The sequence below is a fragment of the Neolamprologus brichardi genome, chromosome 20 (genome assembly GCF_056152115.1).
Source record: "Neolamprologus brichardi isolate AB-2024 chromosome 20, ASM5615211v1, whole genome shotgun sequence".
NCBI classification, from domain to species: Eukaryota; Metazoa; Chordata; class Actinopteri; order Cichliformes; family Cichlidae; genus Neolamprologus; species Neolamprologus brichardi.
The window spans coordinates 7783343-7808762 of NC_142123.1; the positions used below are offsets into that span (position 1 = coordinate 7783343).

Genomic DNA, 25420 nt, shown 5'->3' on the forward strand with positions numbered 1-25420 from the left:
TTCTGGTAGCTCATTCTCCAGACTGTTCTGTAATTACAGGAAAGGTTTTGAATTCACAGAAAATTTTCTTTTAAAAAACAAACAAACCAAAACATTTAGTCTCATTGTGAAAAGAAAATTCTATAGTAAACAGTGAAAACGGGAACCTTTCTGTCTTTTAATTGTTTATTTATTACTTAATTACTTTGCTGAAGTCTGAATGGTGATGGGGGAGGTTCTTATTAGTAGGAAAAGCTGTAAAATAAGAGTGAAAGAGTTCCTCCTTCATTTGTTCCACAGCCATCCAGTGGGCCAAATTAGAGTCTTTACAAGGTTATTTCTGGCCCCCAGCTCTTATGTTTGACTACCCATTTTTAGGATTAGGGGTATCGGCTCTAAAAAACCTCTGGTGACTTCTGATAAGTAACAACTTCTGTGAACTCAGGTACTAAATACTCTATGCTTTGCATCAAGAGAAGTGCAGGATCTGGCTTGCCTAGAGATTTATTATTTAACCAGTTTTGCTAATGGGATTTTCAGTTACCCAGGTTCAATAACACTGTTTTAATCAAATGGTCAAACAGGAAAACTAATAGATTTCTCTTAAATAAAAATAATCAATGCAAAGATTTGTTTTGTTTACTGTCACATCACTCCTAGAGGCCCCATACTAACCCAGGAAAATAATATATATAAACTGGCCACATCATGTGAAAATATTATATAAAAATCCCAAATCCCATGTCTGATGTTGCCTTTACATGTTAGACAGGCACCTTCCTTATCTGTTTTTAAATCACGTCTTAAAAAATATCTATTTACCTTGGCTTTCAGCAGAGCAGGACTTGATGTCTCTTAATATGTTTCTTATTAATTATATTATGTTTAATTTTAAGATATTGGGTATGTAATTTAAACTGTTTTCTCTTTGTTTTATATTTGTAGCACCAACATTGCTGGATGTAAAGTGCGTTATAAATAAAGATGCTATGCTATGCTATGTTGAAATGTTTTTCTATCACCGGCGCAGAGGGATGGAGCTGTAGCTCCTTTTTGTTTCTTCTTCTTCTAAAAGTTTAAATAAAGTTTATGAAGAAAGATATTGCCACGTCTTGTAAAACGATCTAAAACAACATCCTGTACCATCGGAAAAACTATTATCGTCAGTCGTTAACGCTTCACACCACAAACAATGGAATATTATGTCTTCTAAAAAATATAAAAACGAAAATAAAATGTATTAAAAATGAACGAACAAACAAACAAAAATGCGGAGACGCACAGAGAAATCTTTGGACAAATAGAAATCGAAATGTTGCACCACGTGACCAAACACGGAAGTAAACTTTTCATTCAGAGGGAAGGCAACGGCGTTAGCTTGTGCTTCAACTTTGAACCATCTCGCTGGGACTAGAAGACCGTGACTTTGTCATTTCTAAGTATTTGGTGGATTAAGTGGAAAGGAGACCATGACCCAGGCGGAGAAAGAGCAGGATAACGGGAAGGACAAAGAAAAGGAGCGAGACAGGGAGAAAGAGAAGGAGCAGCAGCGCGGGGTGAAAAGACCCATCGCTCCTCCGGCGATACCAGAGCCTCCTCAAGAGGTGAGACGGAAAATGAATTACCCAGCTGTTGTATACATGAACTATAGCCGTATATAATTCCAGAAATCTATAATGTAGCATTTGTATTTTTCATGAACATTTTGTTCTCACTGGACACATGCTAAACTATTGTGATGGTGCGTTTACTATCGTATTAGTACACTGTTTTAGTAGTATACTGTTGCTAAATGGGTCTATAACCTGCTACATGTGGCAACAAGGTTTAAAGCTAAGAGCTGTTGAGTTAAAGCTGATATTGAAATATTTTAGCTCTAAATTGTTGACTTCTTTTTGTTTTTCCCAACACGGATGAAAACACGTGTTAACCCTTCCGATTTAAGCTCCTCTTTAACAGTCAGTATCTTTGTTTGGGGTTAAGACTAGCTGCAAGCATGACGGGGTTTGGGCTCTTTTTAAAGGCTTAAACCTAATAATACAGCATGTATTGCTTTAGTTTTTGTGCTGGCACGTCTAACATTATGCCAACAGCTCCAGTGTGGTATGGAAAATATAGACTATCCTTCACATAGCTCTGACCTCACCAGAGCCCTTGGATGAAAACAAATCCATGCAGCCAGTTTCCAAAAACTAGTGGCCAGTCTTTCCATAAGAGTAGAGGCTGCGCAGGTGTCCACAGTTGCTCTTTTGTTGGGTGAATCTTGAAAATTCTATTCTTTTTCACAGCAAATACAGAGCAATTTTGTAGTTGTCATCCACCCTGGATCGAGGACACTCCGCATTGGCCGAGCAACGGACACCCTTCCAGTGACGGTCCCACATGTAATAGCACGCAGGCACAAGCAAAGTGGCCAGCCCCGCTATGAAGATGCATGGCTGTTGAGAGAAGGTCTAAATGTATGTGACTCAAAACCAGGTGCACCCATAATACAACTTCACTGTTGTCAAATTAAATGGTATCATTTTTAAGTGTTTATCCTTATTGTTTTGTCTTAATATCCAACAGAAACCAGAAAGCAACGAGCAGAGGCAGAATGGCCTTAAAATGGTTGATCAGGCTATATGGTCCAAGAAGATGTCAAACGGAGTGCGGAGGACTCCTGTGTCTGCTGATCAGGTATGGTTATAAAAGAGAAATTAGGGAAGAAAGCAACACAATGCAGTGTGATTCTCTTCTATCTTATACAATAAAGAAATAAAGACCTTAAGGTCCTATAGCAACTTAGTAAGGTTTGAATAGCTGATATACAATATAGAAAATAACTCTTTTCATTAATTGATTATGATGTTAATCATAAAAGTATTTTCTTATAGCAGTGGTTCAGTTTTGTGTGTTTGTTTTTAGGCCAGGGCGTATAACTGTCAGATCCGTCCTGCGGTGCTAGACAGCAGCTCCAGAGTGAAGTGGACAAACACAACCCACCATCCTCCTTATTTGGTTGGAGAGGAGGTCGGTGAATGTATTTGAGCAAACTCGTAACTTCTGTGAAATATGACTTGTTAAGCCATTTTCATTACCTAAAGCCTTGATTGATCAATCCCCCCCCCCCTCCCCATTTCTGCTATTGCATAGGCTCTTTATGTGAATCCAACAGACTGTTACAACATCCACTGGCCTGTAGTCAGAGGTCAGCTCAATGTGCATGCTGGTCCTGGAGGCTCACTGACTGCTGTCCTGGCTGACCTTGAGACAATTTGGAGTCATGTGATTCAGAAGCATCTGGAGATCCCTCTCAAAGATTTAAAGGTAGGAGAAAACTTCTCAGTTCTATAGCAGGATGCAGTAGTCTTGATAAATCCCTCATTTCTTAATATTAGTATAAAAAATAAGACCCTATCTATCTATCTATCTATCTATCTATCTATCTATCTATCTATCTATCTATCTATCTATCTATCTATCTATCTATCTATCTATCTCTCTCTCTCTCTCTCTCTCTTTCTCTCTCTCTCTCTCTCTAGCTAGCTGCTTCTGTAATAGAGGCTTTCTACAGGCTTTGTGCTCCATAAACTTTCAAACAGATGATCATCCACATTAATCATCAGTTGCTCATTTCGCATTATTTCTTTTAGTATTACAGATGTATCCTGTTGGTCCCTGACATCTACAACAGACAGCACATCAAAGAGGTTGTGAACATGCTGCTGCTCAATATAGGGTTCTCAGGTATTACACATGTAAATCTTCACACGTAACTAAGTGGAAATTTCTTTGTTTCCATCAACTTACTTCCTGGTCTTTTTGTGTGTAGCTATCATTGTGCACCAGGAGTCGGTGTGTGCTACTTTTGGCAGTGGGTTGAGTAGCGCTTGTGTCGTGGATGTAGGCGACCAGAAGACCAGTATCTGTTGTGTGGAGGACGGAGTGTCACATCGAAACTCCAGGTAGGGCTCAAAACTCACGTTTATGTTTGATTAAATTAAATACATTTAATATTAAACATTATTTCATATGAAATATATTTAATATTTAATTATTTGACCCGGTTGTCACAGACAACAAACACAGAACAGTGAATATTTAATTTTAAAACTCATGTTAGTTTCACTTCCTGCTTTTATTGCATTATTTAGCAAATGTCTTACATGGTATCTTGTATTTGTGGGACTTTGCAGGTTGTGTTTAGCATACGGTGGCTCAGATGTGACCCGCACTTTCTTCTGGCTCCTGCAGAGGGCAGGATTTCCCTACAGAGATTGTCAGCTGTCTAACAGACTAGACTGTCAGCTCCTGCAGCATCTGAAAGAGACCTTCTGCCATCTAGATCAAGTGTGTGTTAGTCAGGGTTGGAGGGTGTTAGTGTCTGTGCATTACAATGATTTGTTAGCATCTTTGAGTATTTAGCCATACTCACTTCTAAATAATCGATGGAGCAATTTTAAGTACATATTAACTACAAAATCTTTTTTCTGTTTTCTCTTAACAGGACATATCAGGGCTACAAGATCATGAATTTCAGACACGTTTTCCAGAGGCCCCGGCTCTTCTGTACCAGGTTCGACTTGGGGATGAGAAACTACAGGTAATTATATCAGAAGGTAAAGACGATGCTGTTTTGATACTGGTGCTGAACTACTTTTCTGTCTTCTTTATAGGCACCCATGGGCCTTTTTTACCCGACAACGTTTGGGATTGTAGGTCAGAAGATGTCATCGCTTCAGTTCCGTTCCCAAGGCGACTCAGAGGACCCTCATGATGAACACTACCTCCTTGCTACACAGAGCAAACAGGACCAGGTAAAACACACACACACATACAGGTTTCATAGACTGAAACCAATGAAAGCAAATGGTTCTCAGCTATTTTTTTACTTAACTATTTTCTCCAATAGTCCTCCAAATCAGCTGCAGACAGGAAAGCTATTTCCAGACCAAGTGGATGTTTGGAAGGGGAGATGAGCAGTCAGGGAGGGACTGGGGACCTGTCAGATCTACCCAGGAGCTGTGGGAGTGGTGGAGGAGGAGGAGGGATGCAGGGAGAAACAGAGCTTGGGGCTGCCCATGGAGAGTCCCTGATGGGAGCAGGAGAGGTGGAAGAGCCTGTGTCTGCCCATCTGTCCAGGAAGACGGCCATCATGAGCCAATTTGAGAGCAAAGCATTAGGATTAGATAAGGCAGTCCTGCATAGCATCGACTGCTGTGGTAAGTGATGAAGTTAATTTTTGTTTTTATATTCAGATCTAGCGATGAGAATAAAAACTTCCATGGGATATCCTGTTTGAGCCTCTGTACACATTTCATTTACAGCATCAGATGAAACCAAACGAAAGATGTACAGCTCCATCCTGGTTGTGGGAGGGGGGCTCATGTTTCATGGAGTTCAGGAATTCCTTCTTCACCGCATCATCAACAAGATGCCACCGTCCTTCAGAAGGCTGGTAGACAATGTGGAAGTTGTCACACGTCCAAAGGTACCCCAAAATGACCTTAGTATGTCTCAGAAAAGGTCACAGACCTGCATCTGTCTTCAAAAGACAGGTAACTTTATACTGCAGACTGATCCTGTAATGTATTTTATATGACACGTATGTGCTCTAGGACATGGATCCTCGGCTGATATCATGGAAAGGTGGAGCAGTGCTGGCATGTTTGGACACCACGCAAGAAATGTGGATCCACCAGAGGGAATGGCACCGCTTTGGTGTCCGAATGCTCCGTGAAAGAGCTGCCTTTGTGTGGTGAAAACAGGCTCTTCTTACTTGAAACGGTGACTCAAACTGTCCCACTGTTCAGTGAACTGCAGAAGGATGAAATTGGCAAACTGTCGAGCACATTTCTGCAGTAAATAAAGGAAGAGTGAGAACTGTTTTTCCAGAAAAAAGATTTAATTCCTTAAATAAACTCTATACATAGTGCGACAGTAAATTCTGACAATTCTAGCACAGTCACCAGTGTTTTCAGTGTTTTTTCCTGGCTGTTTAAGACAATGCAGATATTTCTGTTACTTCTGAACAGTATTAAATAAGTTTGACAGTTTTATGTCATGTACTGCAGTTGTATCACAATGCTCTGAATGTTCATGAATGTCTGGAATTTTTAATTCAGTAAAACCATGATACCTGGTATAAGATATTTGGAATTGATTGATTAAGTGTACTCCTTGGAATTATATCATATTCACACACAAGACTGATATAACCAAGTCTTAATAAACTTTTGCAATTTGAGTAAAAAAAAAGACAATGTATACCTGTGCCATTACCAAATTATCTATTGATTTTAGATATCCTAACAATTAGTGCTGAGCCAAAGGTGTGATACTGCTATTAGTACCGACCAACTCTTTGTGGAACCAAGCTGTGTCATTACCAAATGTGGCAATAATAGCAGGAGACACACTCAGTGGTATTTTTTTTTATTCAACAGAAGGATACAAAAAAATACATTAGCTGATGACTCCCAGGAATCATAACCCATATCTAAGAAACTGGTGATACTGCAAGTTGGAAAAGCCGACGCAGAAAATGAGGGAAGAAGTGATGTGGATAGCTGCGGTATCAGCCGTTCTGGCCCCTACGTGTAGGAATTCCCAGAAAGGCGTCAAGAAACTGCTTGTGACAGTGACAGCTGATGAGGAAGGGCCTTAGCACTGTGACTTTATCATCTTTCCTTGGCTTCTAAGACACTGTGCAAGGCCCCACGCCTACACATGTAGTGTAGGCGTTTACCTAGAGAGAGGAGCGGGTAATATAACAGTCAGGCAGTGTTTTCATATCACGGCCATATATAATCAGCTTTAAAGTACAGATACTCTCAAGAACATCTGTGTTTCTTTGTTAGGCTAGGTCCCCCAAGGTAATAACCTAAATGCATTCATGAGTAATAATGAGTAATTTTAAAATGCATAAAAAAAAAGGAGTTAATTGTTTACTCTTCAGCTATAAAAGGCTGAGGGCTACTTTCCAGTAGGGTGATGGTGTTGCCATAGGTCCATGTAGTAGGAGGCTGAAGAGTACCACTGGCCACCCCCCAGTATTTTTTGTTAATGATCAAGTGATCAGATCATGATAACCCTAACAGTTATTACACAAAAGTAGCACTTATCTAGAACTCAGTACAATGTAACCTTAGTAAAGAAATGCAAATAGCTATAACACAAGAAAACTACAAAAACCTTTCCATCAATATGACTACTGGGGCTGCCACAAACAATTATTTTGATAGTCGACTAGTCAGCGATTATTTTTGCGATTAGTCCGACTAATCAGATCAGGCATCCATTGGACATAAAACGTACAGCTTACTGCACCAGCATGCACCTGCTCTTATATAACTATGATTAGCTTACAGCTTGAAGTGTTTAAGGTATGTGCTAACTAAAAATAAAGTCAAGATGATAGTTTATTAAATTTTAATAACATTTGCAGATTGTTTCGGTGGAGTTTAATAAACTCAGCCGTCTGCTCCTTGCTATCTAAGATATAGGGTGGGCCATTTATATGGATACACTGTAATAAAATGGGAATGGTTGGTGATATTAAAGTCCTGTTTGTGGCACATTAGTATATGTGAGGGGGCAAACTCCTCAAGATGGGTGGTGACCAGTGTTGGGTAAGTTACTTTAAATTAGTAACTTAGTTACATTACTAGTTACTTCTATCAAAAGTAACTCAGTTACTTCAAGTTACTTGTTACTTTCAAAGTAACTAGTTACTAGGGAAAGTAACTTTGGTTTTACTCAGAATTCTCTTGTTAATGTGTTGCTTCCGTAACTGGATACCCAGCAAGATTGACAGTCTTCTAGCTTGCTTACTTGCCACAAGTGCACTGTGCCACCTACCAATAGAAAGGAAAAAATAATGTGCATATTTCCACAAGAGAAATCCCACGCCTGGACCGTCGTTGACTGCCGCCATGATTCTAGCCTACATCACAGCGTCATGTGCGCTTTTTACATCCAACACGTAAACTGCAGTCGTGGTGCTTTCGATTGTACTCAGAAACTCGGAAATTCTGCCTTCCGAATAGGAAGATGTATTTAACACCAGACTGCAAATGAGCTGCATACAGGGCTGGACTGGGACAAAAAAAATCGGCCCGGGCATTTGGACTAGAGACCGGCCCACCATTACAGGAAAAATCATAAAGCCTTTGAATGAAAGCAAACACTGTTGTGACAGTGATGTACACAGTTTTGATGGTACATATGCATCAATCTATCAATCGTTTGTTGTAAGATTCAAATAATTACTTTTTTAAAACTAGACATTTTAAATGAGAATAAGAGAGAAAAGTACTTCTTTGCGTCCGGTTTATGGTTTATATCTGACCCAGATAGACTGCAGGTCATAACTACCTGAAGTTCAGTTCACCTGACACTTAGGCCGGCGGCTGCCTCGGCTCTCTGCTCCTCCTGCCTCCCCTTTCCCTCATCCACCTGTTGGCCTCCACCACCACAAAAAATAGTGCTTTGTTTTGTATCTGACGGACGAAAGCCAAACCAATGCCACACCACTGAAGTTGCAGCATTTTTACAAACCAATTCTGGTTCATCCGTTTCATTTAACGATCCGCTTTCACTCTCCTCATTCTCCGTCGCCGCCATGCTTTTTCCGCCATGCTTTTTCCGCCATGTGCATATGAAAACAAAGGCACTGCGCATGCTCGTTTTACCCATATTCTACCGCGATATTTCATTTTCTTATCGTTGCCCAACATTATACTGGTATTACCGTGAACGGTATGATATGGCCCAGCCCTAGGTGCCAGGTCCGATCATTTCTAGATGAACAGTTTCATGGAAAGTGGATTGGTTGTTGTGGGCCAGTTGAATGGCCCCCCAAGGTCTCCCGATCTGACCCCCTTAGACTTTTATCTTTGGGGTCATCTGAAGGCAATTGTCTATGGTGTGAAGATACGAGATGTGCAGCACCTGAAACTACGGATTCTGGATGCCTGTGCTGGCATTTCTCCTGCGGTGTTGCTATCAGTGTGTGAAGAGTGGGAGAAGAGGGTTGCATTGACAATCCAACACAATGGGCAGCACATTGAACACATTTTATAAGTGGTCAGAAACTTGTAAATAACTCATGAAAGAATAAAGTTACGTTGAAACCAAGCACACCATTGTTTTTCTTGTGACATTACCAATAAGTTTGATGTGTCACATGGCCCTCTTCCTATTGAAAAAACAAAAGTTGTATCCAAGTTGTATCCAAGACTTCTAAATGGCCACCATTGTCACCACTCATCTTGAGGAGTTTGCCCCCTCACATATAATAATGTGCCACAAACAGGACTTTAATATCACCAACCATTCCCATTTTATTACAGTGTATCTATATAAATGGCCCACCCTGTATAACAGGACACCGGAGTATATTTTTGAGCATCTCACACTTCTGATAATCAGTTGTCTGCTTGACGTATATTCAGCTGTGTAAAAACTATAACTTTAATCTCAGCCAAACTGATTTACTCAGGAACAAATAAAATACTAAAAAAAGCCAAACAATACAATAAGTTATCTAAGTGACTTACATATCATGTTTAACCTAAGTAGCGAAAGACGGCGGTGGTTTTGAAAACGATTTGCCGGGAGTCTGGTGTTCTCACGGGCTCTAGTGAACCTTGAACCCCGGCTAGCTATCGAGCTGGTGGGTAACAGACGTCTCTGAAAACGTCGGAGCGCTTTTGAAAATATGTGTCAGATATTTGAAGTTTACACAGCTACATTCTCGCCTAAAAATATGTTAAACGTTTATTTTGTGACCCAGAAAGAATAATAAGAGTAATATTAAAACTAACTAGCTGCCGCCATTGTTGACAACTGAGCAGGGCCGCGCTGGGCCGCGCTATGAATTCTGGGACACAGCTTCTTCTTCTTCAGGGTTTAACGGCAGCTGGCATCCTTGTACATGCAGTGCTGCCGTCTTCTGTTTCAGTCTGTTATTACACTCTTAAATCCTACTACTTATTCCTGCGCCTTTTGGGATCTTACAAAGCGTCAAACGACGCGTAAATTATTAAATTAGTCGTTGACAATTTTAATAGTCGACGTAATCGTGACTAGTCAGCTAATCGTGGCAGCCCTAATGACTACACAAGCACATATACAGCAAACTGACATGCACATTTTGTTTCTGTGTCATTCATCCTTTGAAATTCATTTCACTTTACTTATGAGCTGATACTAAAACGGACTGTTTAATAAAAAAAGACAATAAAAAATTCTCACCTTCCTCATCCTCCTCCACCCATTGGTGGAGGACTGGGCCCTGCACCATGGTTTATTCTTCCCATCCTCCTTCTGCCACCAGGTGGACCTGGAGGACTGTATAACCAACAGTAGACAAGAATGTGAGGAACAAGTGGTATAAATTAGTGCTGTCAGCGTTAACGCGATAAACAGCCGTAACATAAATATAAATTAATTCAAGTGCTGAAATGAGCAACAGCTTTGTTAAACTGCATTTGTCATTCTCTGGATTATGACAATCTTTTTAGATACAACTGAAAAAGAAATAACATCATATGCATCTTATTAGCTTTGTGTTACACATGACACACAATTCCTAATAAGCTAGCTTGCTCCTACATCGGATTACGTAATTTTAAGTGTTTAACATAAGGGGTAGTGTAGAATTGGTGTTCAGTGTGTGTATGACACAACTAATGGTGTTTCGGTAACTTACCCTCTGCCGTCAGTGAAGCGTGATGAAACCGAGCTTCCATTCTTTGACATGTCGGGGTGAAACATGGTTTTGAAACTGGTAAAAGAAAAAAAAAAAGAGTGGGGGCTTGTGCTTAATTCAGAATAAACCATAATGGAGGCTCTAAGAAAAGCCTCTTGCTTACTCACTATATTGTAAGTTTATTACACAACATTCCAATCAGTTTTACAGGCAACAGGTTGGCAGTATTAGAGAAACTGTAAGTCATCTATCTTTAGCGGAAGAAAGAGATTCTTAGCATCTTTTTAAGGTAGAAAAACAAATGTGAAAATACAACAGTAAATACAATCAAACAACTCTTAACAAACCTTAAATACGGGAAATGAGAATATTAATGATTATTCAAAAGGTCACTCATCCATTATGTTAAATAAAGGTGGATATTTTGTTTTATTTATTTCATTTAATTCTCATTTGACTTACAAGAGGCCGATAAACTCCACTGCTCCCCAGAAAAGATCAACCAGTAAGGACAGGCGCCATGGAGACTGTGCCCTGCTATCCAGGACCTGGCCTGATGGAGAAACACAGAGGTGGGTCAGACAGCAGGGATCTGTGATGCTGTTCACATTGCAAGACGGGAATACATGTATAATAATCATCAGTGCACCAGCCAGTCGTTAACCCGGATTTACTCTTTAGCTGGCCTTCAGTACACAAAGGCTAACAGCTAATCAGGGCATAAACGAGTTGCAGCACATTTCTAAACAGTTTTAAAGAAAGATAAATTTCGTTCCACTATGAAGTTGAAGCCCAAACGAAATCGCAGTCACATATCGCATTCTGGAAAAGCGACGAAGTTTTAAAACACCACCTAAGGTTCATCAGCTCAGCACTTCTTTCTGCTACGCAGATTCAACCAGGCTAGCTAACATCCTACATGGCTAAATGTAACCTAACACTTTTCACACATTCATGCGGTGGTTATGTTCTAAAATGTATAAAAACACCTAATAAATATCAAACAAACAAAGAAACCGTTAAAGCAGGGAAACCACTCACCGTTGGACACGTACACCATCTTCCAGAAAGTAACAGCAGCACTGCCACAGCTGTGTTTACGGTTGGCTTCGCATTTCCGGGTCTGTTGCTGCGTTATGTGACACGCATGCGCACCACACACAACAGCTACAACCACCTTACCTTACACTCATAGAAAAACATTTCAACTTCTGACACATTAGGGTTTGTTTTATACAATATTTTTATATACTCTGTTCAGTACAGGGCCTCTGGGGGCAAAAAAAAAACAAAACTACCCACATAGTAACTTATTTTTTATATGATTAATAGATATATCTATGTATTACAAAGAAAGGGGAGTGCCTGACGTTGCTCAAGTTATTACTTCTTGGAACTCAATCTACGACTCACTCTCTAGAAGGTGGGAGGCCCCATGAGTAACTGCTGTTGTCTGTATAAAATAGGGCCGTACAGCATTTCCCCAAAAGCTTCAATATTACAGTAGTAGTAATAAAAATTAATTGCTTGTATGAACGTGTGAAAAAAAGTTACACATTTCCACTACAACGACCCTGAACTAAATAAGCAGTTAAGAAAATGGATGGATTGATATTCTCCAGTCACTAGCATAACATTTTAAAAGAACAACTTAGTAATTCAGAGGAGATAGTAGAAGCACAAGTCTTTATTTTCTAGGGATCTTGTTCCATATTCATTTTTAATAAGAGCTCTTCATGATGCATGCAAAATAAAAAAGCTTTGCCTTACAATATAATACACACACGGTGTAAACCAGCCAACACATTCACAGCCAAACATCGGTCTATAAATAAGGAGCAATATATTATAACATTATAATAGAATATTGTTAAATATTTTCAAGTTGATCTACTTTTATGAATATTTGTCAGTCTGCACAGAGACCCATGTTTGCTCACATCCAGCTTGGACAAAGAATGAAGGTTTGTGAAGGCATTCTGTGGAAGTCTACCTCAAGTAAATAAAAAGTAAAGCGTTTTGAACCTTTTTAAAAAAAATAAAAATGTAAATAAATGAAAAAGTTCAGCACAGATGGAAACTGTCGGTTAAATAAAGGCATACTGTTGCTTTATCAACACAGAAACAGTCCAAATGCAACCGAAAGCTCAAAATACAACACATCAGACCAAGTTACTCATGATCTTTAATCTTGGATACATATGTGTTTACGTGTTCATCAGAATTTTGTTTTTCAGTCTTAGAGTCAGGAACTGGTCTTGCATTGGATTCAGTAGCACCAGCATTTTTCTGTGGCTTATATTTTTTATTCATTGCTGATGGAGTAAATCCGTGTTCGTTATAAGCATTTATTACTTTCTCCACTGTTTGGCTTGATACGTTACATAAGTCGGCAGTTTCGCTGACTGACAGTCCTGCAATCCGTGCACCAACTATGTGGCCCCTTTCAAAGTCTGTTAACTCACTCATACTGGACGGGGTAGTGTCGACTGCTTCTCTTCTTTTATCCATTCCAGTGCTGAGTATATTGTACGTCAGCCTTTCTTCCCCATTTCCCTTCTTTAAGAATGATTTGAGACCATTTCTGATGAGGCTACGGCGAACAGTAGCTGGATCAACTGAAGGGCCAGATGCATCTCTCAGGTCCTGTGTCAGGTCTTTGCTGGATCTTTTACGATTTCTTAAGGACATGACTTTCAGATACTGTTCATCTGCTGTAGATAGTTTTTTAGGTCGGCCACTTCTTCTTTTGTCTTCCACTTGTCCGGTTTGCTGAAATTTTTTAAGGACACACTGCACACCATGCCGAGATATGCCAAGTTTTCGGCTAATAGTTCTTTGGGGTTCACCTTGTTGGTGCAAAAGTACTATTTTATGCCTGTCAAACCGTGTTATCTTTGGCATTTTTTTCTTGATTTAACTAAAGATGCAACTAAAGAAATGAGAAAAAAATGAACAAACTGTCAAAATATACCATTTAAAACTGGTTCTTTGCTATGATTTTCATCCCGAGTTAACACAACACTGCTTCATTCCTTGAGTTAAATGTCTTTTCTATGCTCCAATGAAGCCAACGTCCAAAGGAAAAACTTGCAAAAAGACCTTCAGAAAGCCTGGAAATTTGATGCTCAAAACAACTTTAAAAATTACAAGCAAGTCTGGCTCCTTGGGAAGCAAAATATAGAGAAACAAAAGGTGGCTCAAGACTTTTGCACAGCACTGTAGATGGAGATGACTGGTTTTACTCCTTGGCCTGAATGCAAAAATCATGAAAGAAGAAAATACCAGAAGTTAAAATTTCAAACACAATGAAATAACAGTACACAGTTGTCTTTCTCTTTGTATTGATTAGCAATTAGTGTGCTAATGGAAGGACAAATTGTAGGGATGTATTCTAACTAGCCCCCCCCCCCCCCAGTACCCTACCAACCACATGCTCTTAATAGATGGTCTTTTCTGTATCATGAGAATGCTTACTTCAAGTTTGTTAAGCATATTTTGATGCTAACAGTTCTGTACTTTCAGGCTCCTTAAAAAGTATTATGACTCTGACTCAAGTAAAGTATGTATTATATATAGGACAACTGGATGAGCAGGTGATCCATGCTATATGGATAATGCAGAGGCCTTGGTGTGAATTTGTCCTAAGGCTATTTACTTGGTGTCTTTCTCCAAGCTTTACTGTCTTCTTCCCACTGTACAATCACATAAAGGATTAAAAGCCCAAAACATACATTTAAAAAAGTTTTAGTTTTTATTATTTTAGCTGCTGCCCTGGTGGTATTTAATGGGATGAGAACAGGAAGAGGGAAGAAAAAATATAAAAACAGAATTCAAACATACATTCTGCCTATGGAAATTTGATATAAGGTCTATAGGTACTGGGTGTAAATGGATGCCCTACTTTAGGATAATATACTACACTAATATATTTAATACACTAATATGTATATAATATATTACCTAAGTAAATTTATTGTAAAATTTAAATGAATTTTAATTATTACTGATGCTCATCGGGGAAACACAAAGACGCCATTGCAAAACTTTACTCTCCTGCTATCTGCAGAAAAGTTATGTCTGCTCTGATGAGCTGTTTTCTACAGCTGCACAGAGACCCGTGGGATCTGCCATGGTGACGCTTTTTTTCAGAGAGACTGGTCAGTGGGCGGTGACTTTATACCTGTTGATTACTAATGTAATGTCCATCGTCTGCAACATCAGTTACCATGGTGATGTACCTCCGTGAGAAGTGAACCACCTTGGCAGTACAGAAAGCCTGCAGTAGACGAAATTCTGCTTCGTAGTGCAGGCCCCTGAAAATCATACCCACTGTTCTCTACACCAGTTCACCTCCAGCACTTCCAGAACCCCCCGAAAAGAAACAGGTTAACAGCTAATCAGTCAGGACACGAATGCAACAGGACAGCTAAAATGGTTTAATCAGTCATGTGCTCTTTTCGGGAAAAGGAGTGAGTTTTTCTGAACCGCCTAATGCTGTCCACCTTAAAAATAAAACAATCAGTCATTATTGCACAGCTTCAGTTAGAAAAGCTAAGAAAGCAGAGCTAACCTGGCTAAACGTAGCCTTACACCTTTCTACCGTCACACGTTCATGTTGAGGTTTAAAATGTTCTTTGCATAAAAAACATAAATACTGCAAACATATTCGCCCCGACGCCGAGAAAACGGATGAAAACACAGGTCAAACCTCTCACGGTTGGACACGTGAACCCTCTTCCACAGAGTAACAGCGGCGCTGTCACAGGTGTGTTTGTGGTTGGCGCTGCACTTCCGGGTCTGTTGTTGCGTCACCGTGTGAAGCACAAGCACAAGCTAAATCACTGCAGTTACTTTAGTACTGTAATTTTCAACACATGCGATTCTATTTAAATATTAATCATTAAACCTCTTATTTTCATTTTCAATATATTTGCATGCCGTAACCTGTTAGCTTTGCCTTGGTTATTTTATTTCAGAGAAATCTATTAGTTTTACTGTTTTACCATTTAATTAAAACAGTGTTATTATGGCTGGATAACTAAAAATCCTATTAGCAAACCTGGTAAAATAAATAAAATAAAATAAATCTCTGTGCAAGCCACTCTTCACAGCTCATAATGTAAAGCACACAGAATACATAAGTGACAGCTGAGTTCACTCAAGAATGAAAAAGGTTGAAATGTACATCAGATGAGGTAATTTTAATTAGTCTGAGTTTCAGGTTCTTTATTCCTGTCATGAAACCTTTGAGAGTAGTGATCTTTTTCAAGTTCAAATTTGGGGTCCAGCTTCATCTGTGTTGTATCTGTGCCAAGCACCCTGGGGTTCAGATAGCGTCTGTGCTTCACATTGTTTGTAAGGCTCGCTGTTCTTTCCATCGAACTTTGGAGAATCAGTTTCTATCTCTGCTTTCTGATTGGATGCTCCTCGAAAGACACCAGCTTTATGCAGCTCACGCCGTACAGTCTTTACAGAGACCGTGTGAGAGAGGTGTCTATTCAGCTCTGAGGTTATCTTACAGGCGGTGTACTCGGGGTGTTCATCGACTATTTGGAGAAGCGTCTGTCTGTCCTTTTCAGTGAGCTTTGACTTGCGCCCGCTGTTCTTTTTTGCTGATGCTGTTCGTCCATGTTTGATGTACACAGTCATGACTCTTGACACTGTTCCCCGTGCCACGTTAAACAGCTGTGCCGTTTTTGTGACAGATGCACCCGACAGCCGTGCAGCAACAATCTGGCACCTTTCAAACTCTGTTAAGTCACTCATACTGATTTGAACACTGCTTTTAAAGTGGTGACTATCTCCTTTGGACACTGTCACCTGACAGACGAGCAGGAAACCCAGCCACTGCGTTGGAGCACTGTCACTTAGGTACCCCAACGTCCACTGTCATATGGCGCTTCCATGAGTTTGAATGCTGAAGCAGTGATGTCCTGGTTAGTGGACCAATCAGCTGCTGACAAGCTGTCAAATGTAGTGTCCTCCTTGCTCTCTAAATTGATGGAGAAAGCAGTAAGTCTAAAAAAAAAAAAAAGAAGTTTTATTTAAATATATTAATTGTATACTAATAAAAATGCTGTGGATTAATCAAGGACTCACACAACCACTGAGGGGAAACCCACAGCAGCTGATGCATTACTAAATGACTAAAGGAGCTAGGCAAAACGACAAACAATAAAAGGCTCTATCAGTCAAAAACTATTCAATGAAGCTCAATCTCGTTAACAGCTAAATCAGTGGTACTTCTGGATGGTATAACGGTAATTACGGCTAGCAGGTAGCAAGCAAGGCTAAAGTAAACGCAAGCGCGTATTCACAGTACCCATTTGGATCCTACTGACAATAATTACAGATAAAATTGTACTACTCTGTCACTGTACGACGAGTACAGTTGTTTGTTTTACAAAGAAGCAAGGAACTAGTTCCGCTCATAGATTTTCAGAATAAAAGCGCCAGGACTATGGGCCGCACATTCCAATGCTGCTAGGAGAGGAACGACCAAGACACCTCACCAAGAACAAATTACTTGTCTTAAGTAATTTTTTCTACTCATGTCTGCTCCTCTGTCCTCCACTCTCCTGCCGGTGACCCAGAAGTTAATCTCAGTGCAGCAGCTGTGCTTTAACAAAATGTATGTACACTGTTCCCCCATGGTATTTAATCGACAGCTTTGAAGGACGTCTAATTTTCTAACTGCCTGTTGCCTCCTCTCAGAGTCTCTCAGAGAGGATGTGCAATTTGAGAAATGAAATAGGGTCATTAACACAGAGAGAAAAGACGCAAAAAGATTCACGTTTAAGATTTATTTGTTGAAAATATGCAATATTGCTCAAAAAGAAAAAAAGAAGAAAGTATGAGTTTACAACACAGCCAGTTCACATCAGTAAAAAGTTTAAAATCATTTTTGGCCATTCTTACGTCGAATTTCTTTAAACTAAACAGTAAAATTAGTTTATCATAAATAAAGTAATTGATATTCATTTTTTTTAAAGAGATAATCTCTCAGCAGAGAGGAAAAGTGTTGGTTAAATAAAGGCATTCTGTGGCTTTCTGAAAACAGAAAAAGTCTAAATGTAACATAAGGATCAAAGTACAGCTCATCAGACAGAGTTACTCATCTTCTTGGGTCTTGGGTTCAGGTGTGTCCATGTCTTCATCGGGATTTTGTGTTGCGACCTTAGACTCGGGAACCACTTTCGCCCTGGCCGCTTTTCCATTAGCAACTGTATTTTTCTTTGGCTTGCGTATTTTTTTTTTCTGTGCTGATGCAGCAAATCCGTAATTCTTATAAGCACTCATGACTTTCATCACTGTTCGGGCTGAAACGTTACACAGCTCAGCAGTTTCGCTCACAGACATGCCTCCAATACGCGCGCCAACTATTTTGCCTTTTTCAAAGTCTGTTAGCTCACTCATGCTGGAGGTGGAGAGGTTTCGACTACTGCTTGTAGACTGGACAGACAACCCCAACGATCGTCAAGCTAATAGCTGAGCAACTGCCTCTGTAGCTTGGACTCATTCACATCAAAGCTGAATTGTTTCCATGCGGTGTTCCTTGGTTTGTCCACTGCAGTGCTTTGTATGCTCTGAGAGGGATGTCTGGTGATGCTCTGTGGCCTGAATGCAAAACATAAAAAAACTATCAGAAAGTAAAATTTCAAATCTAACTGACACTATTGGAGAAACTCATAGACTAGTGGTACAAAAAAGTGCACTTCCGGAATTGCTTTACTAACAAACACGTTCAATATACTTGTACTTTAAGTACTTCCACTTCTATTCAATTACATTTTAGACTCAGCGCACTTAATTTTAAATATTGAGCTGCTTATTTAATATAGATATACTAATGCATCATTATATTATTATAATAAAACAACATGCTAAAGTCATCTAAAGCTGCAACAACCAGTTATTATGCCCCAATAATATGATGCTAATTGGCTTAATCTGAAAAAATAAATAAAAATAATATTTGTTGATGCCTTTGTTAACAGCCATGTTGAAAATGGCCACCATCTTGAGTTTTCGCATGGCTAATGAGCTTTATCAAACAAGTAAACATAAAAACAGTATATGTGCCAGTTTTGGTGTTTGTGAACACCAAAACTGGCTTCCTCCTGTGAACGATTTCCGTGTAATGTTCAGGTATCTGCTGCTCTACGGGATCAAACAAACGCGTCCTGAGTGAAGCTGATTCCAGCATCAGGAATCACAAAACCACTGAAGGTGAGCCAACAGCACCTGATACGTTCACGTAACCGTTTTAGGATCCAGATAACATCACCGGAACTCTTTGCGTCACCGTGCAACAGCTCAAGCACACTTAGAGAAGCTTGTTGGTGCTTTTTTCCAACCAAACCGATGATAATCAGTTTTGCTGTAACGTTCAGTTTTGCTAGCCAGGTAGCAAACCACAACATAGCGCCCCTCAACAAACTGCATATTCAGAGCACACCTTCATCTTTGTAACACAATTTATAGAAAAATTAAACACAGAAGAATTTGTACTAACTATTATGCACTGTACTTACAACTAAATCTGAACGGCAAGTCTGTGTTTTTGTCCACTGCTACTCTCCTGTGCGTCACGCGTTTCGCCAAGGAGAATAAAGTACGTCCGGTGGGGTTTTTCACAATAAAACTCTCAATTTGTGAAAACTGTTATTGATAAAGTCAAAGATCCAATGCAGACGTTAGAATTTTATTCATATCGTGTTCATGAAATAGCTGAGTAAGAAAGGGTTTTTGTTTTCTAATTTTGTTGGTAACAGTCACACAACAGATGGTCCTACTGGTTAAAGACTGAAAGAAAATTACTATATTAGTTACCGCCCCCCCAACCAACCGAACTACAACAAAAACATCCAGAAACTATGAAACTAGGTCCTATACAGATTATCACAAGGTTTCTGAAGTAACACAGACTAAGCTCGTCCTTCTGTCAACATCCTATAAAACACAAAAGCTCCATAAATAATTTCTCCGAATATTAATGATATTTTGATTCACAATAAATAAATAAAAAATCCCCTTGCACCACACACTGAACTGTGCAAAACTCTTGAGTCAACCCTCGTTTCTTTCAATTTCACTTCCAGGGAGCTGACAGCAAAGGTTCTGAGGGCTTTTGAAAGTATTTCAATATTTTATGTTTTTTACAGCCAAATTTGTAAATAACCCATTTTTAAATATTATCTTTGAGCACTTTGTTGCTGGCAGCGAGTCACAAAAACACAGCATTTGTTCCCAATGTCATGTTCTTAAGAAACAGAAAAAAAGTTCAGCAAAGACCTGAAACAGGATCTAAAAGTTACATCTGGTCCTGAAGTTGATCAATACTGTTCACTGCAGCCTCATCAGAAAGGGTCTCAAAGAAGAAGGAATCATGAACACAAAATATATATATAAAGAGTAACTGAAGGTTAAATGCAGCTAATATGTCCTGTTTTAAGCCAGGTACTTACACCGCTCAGCTGCGTCTCAGCCACCATGGCTCTGGCAGCAAGAGCGCTAGAGCCAGAGTAGGGGAAGCACCCCCAAAATAAATCAAAGCATCCCCAAAAATGGGCTAAAATCGCCCCTGTTGTTGACCTATGTGAAATATATGACAAATGTATCCCTCATGAATGATATCAAGTCATCTTGAGCCACAAACAACATTCCTGTCACAAGGTAGAAGCCGCAATCAGTTTTGACAGTGATTTTTATATATACTTTATTTTTCCAGTTTAAAAAAATCTTGGTAACATTAAAAATGTTAGTTTTTTTCCTTCCTCTTGGTAATCTTGACAGGAGGATAGCAATAATCGCAACAAATATAACGTTCTGTAAACATATTTTATGGCAAAAAAGGACCCGATTAGTTATAATGTAAGTACAAGAAAGTTATAAAGATACCTGAAAAATATGTAATTTTCAAATTTGATATATAGTCCCTAAATCCTGTTTACTAAAGTTTATTTCCCAATATAAGAAAAGACATTACACATAAAAAACAAGAAACACTGGAAATCATGTTTTGTTTTTTTCAGACGAGCTTTTAAGCAAAACCAAAATTAAAAAGTATTATAAATAGTTGAATCCAGGGGATATAGCAGGAGCACTGAGATATCAGTGATACAATAAGGCATTTATACAACATTCAGAAACTTGATGGTCACAGGAAGAGAGTGGGTAGAAGCAGATGGAAGAAATGATAATTACCTTTCTCGGGATAGGACACGCTGTTCTTGCTTGTCAAGTTGGTTTGCTAACTGCCATTAAACGAAACCGAATATGAAAGGAATCAAAAGTGATAAAGTGAGCGGCAAAATCAAGCGGTGGGACGCCTCCGATTTTCCGACTTGAACATTCCAGACTGGAGCGCCCAAAGAAGAAAATGGATACAAAACCTTTAAAACCTATAGAACCAAATGAGGAACGGTCCATGGAAACAGATACTATCCAGTAAGTCAGACTTTCAGCTTTCTCCTTGTTTTTCATTTTACCGCTAGCATAGTGAACCGTTGTGAAGTAGTACCATGCAAACCAAACAGGTGCCCTCTACTCAAACTATTTTAAGAGTGCAACATAGATTTTAATGTGTCTTGCTTGAAATGAAAAAAATATTGTCATAAGGTAAGCTGCTCAACTTCAGCAACAAAGTTGAGTGAAAACATAATTTGAAGATGTTGGTTGCTTTAAGAGCAGGTTGGTGTTGCAGTTGTTAAAGGAAACGATTCTTGGGTACTCTAGTTTCATGCCACAAAAAGATGCTTGTTAGGTTAATTTGTTACAAAGTTCTTGCAAAATTCTTTTAAACCTTACACCGCAGTTAATTCATATATTTGGGAATTTTTTTGATCGTAGTTTGTGTGAGGTGTTGTGTGTATGTGTGTAGCTGAACGACTGAACCATTGCCATCTTAGTTTTTTCCATTTAAATTGAGCCTTTGTAGATTATTTAACAGATGATCTTGCAGGTCTAATTATATGTATGCTAGGTGTGTCTGATAATGGTAGAAACTGAAGGCTGGCCAGATGCCAATGTGATCTACCTTTTCCACGTGGAGTACAGTGCTTAACATATTTATTAGACCAGCATCCATGGTTTATACTAAAACTGCCTTAAGTTAATATTGTGAATTACCATACTAGTTTTTAATGCCATGTAATGGTTAATTCACAAATTTATTAAGATATAGTTTGGAAGAATCAAAACCAAAAATCTCAAGTTTCACTTTTAAGATGTGTCTAATGAAATTATTTCCTGATCTGTGTTAAAGCTCACTTAAGCTGCAAAGACTCCTGCAGAGAGTTATGTTTCCATGAACAGTGACATGTCCAAAGGGGAACCGCTACACTTTAGTAATAATCAGCCAAGGGAAGATACTGTGGAAATACATTTCTATTTAACAGTTAAGAAAACCTAATTTAAAATCCCACTGTGATTATCAAATATGTTAAAACTGTAAGTACAGTATTGTAGTCTTACTCGAAGTTAGATTGCTGCTAATTCATGTTTTGAATGTTTTGGATTGTAACTTTTTGATAGGCATGAAATACTGTTGCCAACACAAAACAAATCTAGCTGCATAGGAGCAACTGAGAATGTTAATGTGACATTAATAGTTGTAATATGTGCCGTGGAATCTATCCATGAATGCAGAAGTGACAATGAGCAGTATTTAAATTAGAGCAAAGTTCATGCAACGTTTGCTGTAAATACCTAAGTAACTGAAATACAGCATTGAAGTAGATAATTTATCACCAGTATATGGTTGTCAGTTAAATGATGACATTATTCAGTATTTATTTTTGGTAAATCATATAATATTATTGTCAGCACAAAGTAGGTGTAGCTTAAATGTGGTGTGTGGATCTTTGTTGCTAAACCATGTGTGTGTGGAAGCGCAGATTCAGCAGACTCTCTGTGTAGTCAGCAGAAGTTACCCAATTTACTGTCCAGTAAAAAGACAGTGAAAAACCCTGGGTAGACTTCCACAGATTTACAGTCACCCAGACGATCCAGAACATCAGCACAGCCAGCCTAAAAATTGTTCACTCTTGTTTAGGGATGAGAATTGATAAGAATTTGTCAATTCAATTCCTTGTTGATTGTCACTGGGTTCTCTGAACATCACTGATAATATTTGCAATCCTGAATAATTCATCTTATGTTACAACTGCTTCAGAACTGCTGTTAATAATTAATGAAGGGTTATTGAAGTGTGCGCAACACGGTGGTGCAATCAAGTCCTTAGTTCAACTCCACCATAGGAACTTTAGATGTAGGCACTACGATGGAGCTGCAAGGTCAGAGAGGAAGAAGACCTACAAATCTAATAAAGGAGGATATGCAAAGGGCTGTCGTGACACAGGAGGATCTGAGCCCCAGTATCATGAATATTGAGTTAAATCTTTATTTATATATAAATATACCTGTCCAATGTTTAATTACATAAGCATTTGGGGACAGTGTCCTCAGCAGAAACATATTTCCAACATGTTATATGACTGTGTTGTAAATTATTACATATAATGTCTTTTTTAACCTATTATGTTAAAAAATGTCAATAAATCACATGCAAATGTAGACCACCTTTTTAAACAAGGGAAGTTTATTCATCAGAATTATTTGTTACTCACATTGACATAACATTATTTTTTTACACCCCCAACAAACCAAGCTGCTCTTCATATTTTGACCATCGGATGCCACCAAAGAGGACTGTGTTGAGAAGCCTTGAGTAATGAACCCTTTTTCAAAACAAGCTTCAGTGCTTCAAAGCTTCACTTGGCCATCACCACTAGATGGAAATATAAGAAACCTAAGACAAACAGACAAGCAAACTACAACGAACAGCACGTACTCTATAGCCCATAGCCCCCAGACAATCAAAACAGGGCCTAAGGCCATGAAGTGCAGCTTCAGGTGGCTTATATAGGCCATCTGGAGAGCATCCATTGGCTGCAGGACTCAGACTTAAGCCAATGACATGAAAACCAGGATCAGTGGGAGCCAGTAGTAGGGAAGGGTGCAACTTACAGGACCTGGAAGCAGCACGGCAAACATGAACCTGATGTTTTTCTTGACATTCTTTTAAGGGAATGTAGCCATTACATATAGTACACACTCACTGGCCACTTCATTAGTTATGTGGTGCACTTACTGGGTTGGCTATCCACTTTGACTTCTTATTGCCTTAATTCTTTGTGGCACAGATTTACCAAAGTGCTTGAAACATTTCTTGGGTCCATAGTGACATAACAGCATTATATTATTGCTGAAGATTTGTTGGACATTTATATGAATTTTAGCTGATGATGCTGATGATTTTCCTTATTAAATTAAATGCATTGAAACATATTTAAAGTTGCAAAAGTGAAAAAGAAGTGTTCTTACATTGTACAGTACTTGACAGTACTTGCCTTGGCTTTCTGTTTCCTGTAGCACTTCCACTAGACCACTAGAGGGCAGCAGAGACAGTCAAATAGCAATGCGTTCTCATGAAGTGTTTACCACTGTCTGCTTGCTCTAACATCTCATTAACAAACAATTATACTATACTTTTCTTTATTGTTTTAAACCTTTCTGACCCATTAAAGCCCTCTTTTAGTTCCCAGGAATCTCTCTGGGAAAAATGGACAAAAATTATTTCATCTTGGAGGCTGCATGACTTTCAAGCAACTTGTAATGACACTGTTGTTGCTCTGTGGTTGGCCATAACACCATATGGAGGCCAAAGGTCAAAAGTTTAGATTAAATATTGCTCTACTTCTGCTGTTTGGCAACTGCTGCAGTAATTTCAAATGCTTGTGCGTGTGACAGATTAAGGCATGTGGCTCAAAAACGTTCATGCTCATGTTTTTTCCTGAGTGGATTTTGAAGTTAAGTCAGAAAAGTGTTTCTCAGCTATGTTCTACGGTATAATTAAAAGTGAGTGAAGGAACTGTTGCTGTGCTTGTATATCCATTGTTGATTTGCATAATTAATATGGAAAAAAGAGTCACTGCAGTCAAATGAATCTATTTGTAACAGCTTAAATCACAATATGCACACACACACTTAACCTGTGAGCGCAGACGTGGAGTCTTGTGGATACACACACATACAGAAAGCTACGCAAACACTCATTTATCATCTTGACTCTCAGTTGCAGGTCAGACTCTCATACACACAAGCTAGACTGATACTAATGCTCCTCCACTTAGACTGTTTTCACAAGACTGTAATGGCTGAGTCCATTAGTGTTAAATAGGGGGTTTGGCTATTTTTCACACCTTCCCCGAGCCAAACGTGGGCTCGACCTACTACAATAAGAAGAACTTTCAACACTGTCATCACTTTACCTGATGAAATACATCAAGGTTCACATGCTGTCTGTTCTTCTCTCTTGTCTTTATTTTATTTCTTAGTTATACTGGTAATTTTACACTTTCATGTGCAAAAGTCATGAACATACATAGTTACTACACGCAACCTAATTAAAATTCAGTTCATCCATCAAACTGGACAACATCATAAAAACAACATCATAAAAAACAAAACAACAACAGCAGCTGCCAGAAATAAGATATGAAAATGATTAGGTGTGAAGTTCTCAACAACAAAATTAAAAACATTCAAGCAGCTCGTTATTCTTTTTCCAAACTTTTGCTGTGTGTTCATTTTCTCTGCAACGGGGCAAAGGCTGGAAGAAAATGTCATGAATAAATGTAGAGAAAGCAAAGAGTAAAGGTGAGTAGGAGGGGAGGTTCA

General features: G+C 38.9%; 2 protein-coding genes and 1 long non-coding RNA gene across 3 annotated transcripts; 1 reads left to right on the forward strand and 2 right to left on the reverse strand.

The window, feature by feature from the left end:
- Positions 1–1327: 1327 nt before the first annotated feature.
- actr8 (actin related protein 8) lies at positions 1328–6168 on the forward strand. The gene is made up of 13 exons (XM_006785404.3): positions 1328–1583; positions 2268–2438; positions 2548–2658; positions 2887–2991; positions 3115–3288; positions 3615–3708; positions 3794–3926; positions 4158–4311; positions 4469–4564; positions 4638–4778; positions 4874–5183; positions 5289–5452; positions 5580–6168. The coding sequence occupies exons 1-13, from the start codon at positions 1449–1451 to the stop codon at positions 5721–5723; spliced, it is 1932 nt and encodes a 643-aa protein (XP_006785467.2). The 5' UTR covers positions 1328–1448; the 3' UTR covers positions 5724–6168.
- A 4046-nt stretch (positions 6169–10214) lies between these two features.
- On the reverse strand, positions 10215–11814 carry selenok (selenoprotein K). Its single transcript, XM_087834016.1, has 4 exons — positions 11717–11814; positions 11138–11228; positions 10676–10750; positions 10215–10314 (listed from the first exon to the last, which is right to left on the reverse strand). The coding sequence occupies exons 1-4, from the start codon at positions 11733–11735 to the stop codon at positions 10215–10217; spliced, it is 285 nt and encodes a 94-aa protein (XP_087690142.1). The 5' UTR covers positions 11736–11814.
- A 5652-nt stretch (positions 11815–17466) lies between these two features.
- On the reverse strand, positions 17467–19304 carry LOC102790727 (uncharacterized). The gene is made up of 2 exons (XR_436733.3): positions 19213–19304; positions 17467–18295 (listed from the first exon to the last, which is right to left on the reverse strand). It is a non-coding gene; the product is annotated as an uncharacterized LOC102790727 (long non-coding RNA).
- Between the last annotated feature and the right edge of the window lie 6116 nt (positions 19305–25420).